This window comes from Ranitomeya variabilis, chromosome 8 (assembly GCF_051348905.1).
Source record: "Ranitomeya variabilis isolate aRanVar5 chromosome 8, aRanVar5.hap1, whole genome shotgun sequence".
Lineage (NCBI taxonomy): Eukaryota > Metazoa > Chordata > Amphibia > Anura > Dendrobatidae > Ranitomeya > Ranitomeya variabilis.
In genome coordinates this window covers 35911456-35918841 of record NC_135239.1, presented here as the reverse complement: position 1 = coordinate 35918841, position 7386 = coordinate 35911456, and the positions used below count along the sequence as shown (strand labels likewise).

The 7386-nt window shown below is 43.0% G+C and overlaps 1 protein-coding gene across 1 annotated transcript; it reads right to left on the bottom strand.

The window, feature by feature from the left end:
* Positions 1–1845: 1845 nt before the first annotated feature.
* Positions 1846–7379, bottom strand: IFT25 (intraflagellar transport 25). Its single transcript, XM_077278096.1, has 5 exons — positions 7246–7379; positions 6667–6773; positions 5452–5520; positions 4662–4705; positions 1846–2125 (listed from the first exon to the last, which is right to left on the bottom strand). Exons 1-5 carry the CDS (start codon positions 7344–7346, stop codon positions 2027–2029), a joined length of 420 nt encoding a protein of 139 aa, XP_077134211.1. The 5' UTR covers positions 7347–7379; the 3' UTR covers positions 1846–2026.
* Between the last annotated feature and the right edge of the window lie 7 nt (positions 7380–7386).

The window sequence follows — 7386 nt, the reverse complement described above, 5'->3', positions numbered from 1 at the left end:
CAGCTGCATGCAGTGGTGATGCAGGGAGTGCTGCACGGACGCCACGGGTACTAGTGCCTCTGTACAGCCGAGGGTGAAACCTGGTGGACAGGGCAGTCCGGCAATAAAAAGGCCTGGCTGCAAAAGAGGGTACTGGAGGTAAAAACACCAGTGCTCGTCTGGACAAAAGTGGGGAGATCGGTGCCCTATTGGGAAAAAAACCGTCGCCCCAAAAAGGTCAGCTCAGGCAGTGGCTCCCCCGTCGCAGGAGAGGATACGGTGAGGTGAAACTCCCGTGCTCGCCTGTTGTTGGTTCGGGGGAGATCGGACCATGAAAGAATCCGTCGCCCCCTTCGTCCGGGTAGAATTAAAAAACAGTGTGCCTCCTACGGACACTAAGCTTGAACTGGGTCTCTGGAAGCCAGCATGAGGGTGTATACTGCAGGGGAGGAGCTAACCTTTTTTTGTCTCAGCTTAGTGTCAGCCTCCTAGTGACAGCAGCATAACCCATGGTCCTGTGTCCCCCAATGAGGCGAAGGAGAAAATTATTCTTCTACGACTAAGGGCTACGGCCAGAAACGCGTAAGAATGCTACATGATTTTATCATCTAACAAAACACAATTTCCCTTGCATGCATGGGGAAATGAAGGTATACACACTAGAACTAAAATTGAAAAACTTTATTAAATACAATATACCAATAAAACACCAAACAGAAATAGACAAATAGGAAACCTATAAAAACAAGCGACTACTGTGCCAACACAATATGCATCTTACAACATTGTATATGGAAACGCCAACCAATATATGTTGTATACTGAAACAATCAGTCTCATGACCATACAAATTTGATGCAAATGTCCTTTATGTAGAGTGCAATGGTCTAGGAATATATAAGACCAAGTTAATACAATAGCCTATAAATGGATTACTTCAAAATCATGTATGACTATAATTGTAAAGCCATATACATATAGGCTAGGTATAACTGAGCAAGATGCTACACTCAAAAATAACAGTTATATCAGATAAATGTTCATAAAGTGCAAACGTGCTAAAGGCCCCTAGTTACAAGGTGACTTATGGGCCACAGTATGGAATCCTCCTATATATCTGGCATCCTATCCCTGCATGCAAGGGAAATTGTGTTTTGTTACATCCTATTTAGGTATCTAAAATATCTGGGATTTGTGTTTCTCATATGATTTTATCATCTGTCTGGACTAATTTTTTGTAAAGAATGAAATAAAGAATAATTTGTTTGATATATACATATACGCCCATACACACACACACACACACACAATCTACATACATACATATATACACTCATATACATATAGACACATACATACACACATCTACATACATAGACACATACATACTGTATACTCATACTTACACACATATACATACATGCATACACACCTACATACATACACATATATTCATATATTCATGCACATACATACATACATACACACACATAAATGCACATACATACACACACATACAAACACACATACATAGAAATACATAACACACATACATACACACACGCATACACACACATATAAATATACATACATTCATACACACACACACATACATGTACACACATATACATACACAGACGGATATACATTCACACAAACATACATACACACATATATACACAAACACAATTTGAAATTCACCGTAAAGGAACTGACCTGCATAATGAATGATGTAAAAAACAAAACCCTAAAAACAATGACAGAAGAAGGTTACCTCCCTTCTCCATATTTGTCTACATATAAAGTGAAGCATTGCGGCGCCTTTAATTTTTATTTAAAGAAAATGAAAATAAATTTGTAACCAGGCACTGTATAACAATTATTTACTGTACAAAATAATTAGTTTGTGTCCCGTTACAAGAAGAGCTGTTCCATAGGATTCCATCTTCCCTTAATTACAGAAAACTTTGACAGGTCCTTGCAGGGTCGGCTTGAATCGTGACCTGGGTCAGTCCTTTCCGCCGATTGTCTCACATGGTGCCGTCATTCATATTGTGCTCTCAGCCGATACACTGCGAATGGAGACAAAATGATCGTATCCAGAGATGATCACAAAACGTAAATGAATGGCCTGAACCCCAGGAAGCTGTGGAAAAAGAACAAAATTACATTTTTTTGAATATCTGACAATTTCTTTTTTTCATGCTTATTTATTCACAGCCTCTATACATATTACCGATACAGAGACTGGACGCTCCAACCTAAGTTTACATGGAAAAGTTTGAAACTTTCTTATAAAATAAGGCAATTTCTTCTGCTTTGTGGTGTTAAAGGGGTTGTACCATAAATGCAAGTTATCCCCTAAACACAGGATAGGTAATACCATACTGATCGCTAGGGGCCCTCACAAATCCTGAGAATGGGGTACTGGACTGCACTATTTAAACTGTATTGATGGCCGTGCATGTGTGTATCCTCTGGATAAGTGGATGAGTGATAAATTCCTTTTTTGGAACAACTTCTGTAATAAGGGGTGTCGGGACATTCAAAAAGTTTCCCAGACACAGAATTTGTTTGTGATTGATGTGGTCCCATATTAATGTCATATGACCACACCAATATGGATAACCAGTCACTGTTGCTGTATTGGTTTCCTACCATTGCAAAGTTCCTACAAACTAAAAACAATTGGTGCTATATACAAGTGTAAATGTATATTACAAAATGTCCACACATAAATTGCTTGCACTGCACCTTATTTTGCTTATTTGATAATTTGGCCTTGTCGTCTGCAACAGCCAAACAAAATGCAGCTTTTATATTTCCGGAGCAATTCAATAAATGGATACTAGCTGCTCTGAGCCTTCATGCTTTACACTGAACCTCTGCTTGTTATATACACTGCTCAAAAAAATAAAGGGAACACTACAATCCCACATCCTAGATATCACTGAATAAAATATTCCAGTTGCAAATCTTTATTAATTACATAGTGGAATTTTCATAGTAGTGTAAGTCATATTACAGGTAGATCCAGCTTCAGTGGAAATGCCTCAAGACAAGGAAATGATGCTCAGTAGTGTGTGTGGCCTCCACTTGCCTGTATGATCTCCCCACAACGCCTGGGCATGCTCCTGATGAGGCGGCGGATGTTCTCCTGAGAGATATCCTCCCAGACCCGTATTAAAGCATCCACCAACTCCTGGACAGTCTGTGGTGCATGGAACAAGTGGATGGAACTTGGTGGATGGAACAAGACGTCATGTCCCAGATGTGCTCGATTGGATTCAGGTCTGGGAAATGGGCAGGCCAGTCCATAGCATCAATCTCTTCATCACGCAGGAGTTGCTGAAACACTTCAGCCACATGAGGCCTAGCATCATCATGCATCAGAAGTAACCCAGTGCATCTGCATATGGTCTCACAATGGGTCTGAGGATCTCATCCCGGTACCTAATAGCAGTCAAGGTAACTGGCGATCACATGGAGGGCTGTGCGGCCATCCAAAGAAATGCCACCCCACACCAATACTGACCCACTGCCAAACCGGTCATGCAGGAGGATGTTAGAACACTCTCCATAGCATCTCCAAACTCTGTCATGTGCTCAGTGTGAACCTGCTCTCATCTGTGAAGAGCACAGGGCGCCAATGTCAAATCTGCCAATCTGTGTTTTCTGGCAAATTCCAATCACTCTGCACGGTGTTTGGCCTTAAGCACAGCAACCACTTGTGGATGTCAGGTCCTCATACCATCCTCCTGGAATCTGTTTCTGACAGTTTGAGCAGACACATGGATGTTAGTGGCCTGCTAGAATTCATTTTGCAGGGCTCTGACACTGTTCCTCCTTGCACAAAGGAGGAGGTAGCAGTTCCACTGCTGGGTTGTTGCCTTCCTACGGCCCCTCCAACGTCTCCTGGTGTACTGGCCTGTCTTCTGGTATCTGCTCCATGCCCTAGACACTGTGCTGATAGACACAGCTACCCTTCTTGCCACAGCTCACATTGATGTGCCATCCTGGATGAGCTGCACTACCTGAGCAACTTCTTTGGGTTGTAGACAGCGCCGCATGCTATTGTACTGTAGCTCTAAGGGTGAGAACAATGACAAAATGCAAGTGACCAAAACAACAGCCAAAAAGGATGAGAACAGAGAAATGGTTTGTGGTCACCCCCAGTAGAACCACTCCTTTACATGGTTGCCTATCATTTCTACCTGTTGTCTGTTCCATTTGCACAAAAGCAGGAGAAACTGATTCACAATCAGTGTTGCTTCATAACTGGACAGGTTGATTTCACAGAAGTGTGATTGATTTTTAGTTACCTTGTGTTGTTTAAGTGTTCCCTTTAGTATATGCAACCATCAGTCAAGATAATCAGGTAACTGTCCCTCATATTGATGTTTAAAAACAATTATAGAGCCTCTATTTTTGCATTGCGCCGGTCCTCTATGATTCTTCCTGGAAATGCATATGAACAATGGCAGCCTCTATAGGGACACCTCCTATTCACAAGGGAATGGTAATGCAGAGTTGTCATCTCCAGGAGGAGTAACAGAAGAACTGGACAACGTACAGGTCTAAGGAAATGATTGTTATTTCAGGGGATAAGCAAATGTGCTCTAGAACAGACAAATCCGCTATAAATTACAAATGTGTGTAATGGAACGTAGCGCCATACTTACAATGATCTCCTCTGTTTGGAACTGGCCTTCCACATGCTCAAGTTCTTGAAAGAAGAAAAGTCACATTACATATTTATAGTAATCATGAATCTGCCAGATATCCGCGTGCTGAATAATTTTCGTGTTGATATAAAGTAATCCAGCCAAGAGGTGGTAAAAGTAAAAATGTGTAAAATATCCAGCAAATTACACAAAATGTATCACACATTTCCCCTCTGAAGGACCCGGGCAGTCTGCACATTATACGGACTGCACTCGTATCTACTGACAGTATGTCACTCCTTATATCCCCTGTGGTGCTGTTGCTGCGCGAGGGAATTTCTCCTGAGATTGCAGCTGATACTAGAAGTCTCAGTAGTGCGACATTCTGTGATCACCTAAATTTTAAGCCACCCTTCCGGAGAAGACAACTCCTTTAAAGGGAACCTGTCACCAGCAAAAACGCTATTAATCTGCAGACATGGGGTTAATCTGCAGGTTAGTAGCGTTACTAACCTGCCTGGCGCCTGCGCATAGCCGAAGGCTGCATGGAGAAAATGCTAACTGACAGCCAACCCCAGTGAAGAGCCAGTGTGGGTCAGGTCCGCGGGTACGATTACATCTGCTGCTCCCTATACTCAGAGCGGTGACTGGACCCGAATGCTGCTGGAGGGAATAAAGTTAAATTTCTCCCCGTGGCGTTCGGCTACATGCAGGTGCCAGACAGGTTAGTAACCCCATATCTGCAGAGTGATAGCATTTTTTGTTGGTGACAGGTTCCCTTTAACAAAATAAACATGGCTGCTCTTACCTCTTTCCATGCATGGCTCAAAGTTTGTTGCTTCTTTGGATGCACTTGTGTAGATTTTTAAGCTTCGTACTAGAAAAGAACAATAACGAGAAAATAGCACAATATATTAAAGGGAACCTGTCAGGCAATTCAACCACAGGCAGAATCAATCAGAGAGCAGCTCCAAAATTACAAATATCCATGTTTTACTCTGAGATACAATTTTTTTTTTATTATTCTGGCTGCTCGCACATGTGCATCACTAACCCTATAGACCAATAGGAGAAAACAGGGTGGCAGTCACATCGGTTCTTGTGAGGGGTCCCAGCTGTCAGACCACCAATCAATATATATTAATTCCATATGCTTTGGATAAGGGATAAATGTGAGACATGAGACAACCCCTTTAAAAGGATATTTTCACAATCTTAAAAGGGGTTGTCTGATGATTACCTCCCGACTTCCTGCTTGATTGACAGATCAGACTGTGGCATTTTCACGCCTCTGACCCGAACTATGTACTGTCCAATCAGGCATGTTTGCCCCTGTGTAAATCGGAAGAGCGCAGTTGTACTGATGCTGGCCGGATTGGGAGTTAACAGTGCGCTCCAGCGATCCCGGCCAGCTTCAAACGCAGCTCATAGAAAAGAGCTTGTAAACAGCGCACATGTTCGTTCACCACTGCAAGACTGCAGCAGTGGCAGGTAACCTAGGCAAAATAATAAACAAAATAAAAAAAGTACTTATAATAACAATTATTTGGTAAAATATTTAAAGTAAATGGAAATGAGAATTGTATATATAACGATTTAGTCCAAATTACCAGATATTCTGATGCGATGTGATTTCTAGTAGTTACGTGCTCCCACAGTTCTCGTGACTAGCATTCACAGTGAAAGCCGTTCTGTTTCTACAGCATGCACAAGTCTGCGGGTATAACTGCACAGTGAGAGCAGCTGCAGTGTAAAGCAGAGGCGTCAAACTGCATTCCTGGAGGGCCGCCAACAGGTCATGTTTTCAGGATTTCCTTAGCATTCCACAAGGTGCTGGAATCATTCTGTGCAGGTGATTAAATTATCACCTGTGCAATACAAGGAAATCCTGAAAACATGACCTGTTGGCGGCCCTCGAGGAATGCAGTTTGACACCTCTTGTGTAAAGCACTCCCTTTGTTCCTGGGGGAAGCAGTTGGTTGCACTTGCGCCGTCACAATCTATGCAGCTCGGGCTTACCTACCTAATGAACTCTCAAGGATGATTTTCCCGACCTTCTGTAAGCCGTTCATGCTGATAATGAATTCTTGAGGAAACATTCCTGTCGTTGTCCAAAAAGTCTCCGGATTTCTAGTAAGAGGTGAGGAAATTCTGTAAGTTTTGTCGCAACGGAAGAACCGTTTTACAAGACAAGACAACAAACGTCTCGAAACATTTGTCCTAGAGCCCAGACATCACCTCGCACTCACCAGGGTCAATATATAACTCCCAGACATTTTGCGGGTTCGATTCCCAGTATGTGTGTGCCTTTATAGAAAAATGTGTAACACCTTCAGATTTCTGAGGGGTGAATTCACTCCTAAGTCTGACCCCTCTACATTAGATAGGGCACAAGCCCCTGGGAAACCCCGTGACAGGTCACTGCCTGCTGCTACAGGCGAGCAGAACCTGCACCAGAAGAAGCTAATGATCAAATACTAAAGCAACCAATCAGAGCAATGCTTTCATTTTCGAACCTGAAGCTGTAAACTGACAGCTGGATTCTGATTGGATGCTAGGGGGACTAGCTCCGCCTATTTTCTGCGGAACGTGCGCAGCTCACCCGTCAATCATGCGCTCGGCCGGGTGTCTCTCATCGCTGGAGGTGGCCAGAGACACTTGAGCTCCCGCCGAGCTCAGACACAGGTTACCCGCCCGGGTCATGTCACCAGATAGCAGGGAACTCCGGTTCTCCTCTTGTTGC

Bases quoted from the DNA above. Each gene is read 5' to 3' on its own strand.
- IFT25 (XM_077278096.1), bottom strand. From the start codon at position 7,346: ATGACCCGGGCGGGTAACCTGTGTCTGAGCTCGGCGGGAGCTCAAGTG. The intron at 6,774-7,245 runs GTGAGCTGCGCA...ACCTCTTACTAG, and splicing joins GCCGAGCGCATGATTGACGG to AAATCCGGAGACTTTTTGGA. The intron at 5,521-6,666 runs GTAGGTAAGCCC...GTTCTTTTCTAG, and splicing joins CATCCTTGAGAGTTCATTAG to TACGAAGCTTAAAAATCTAC.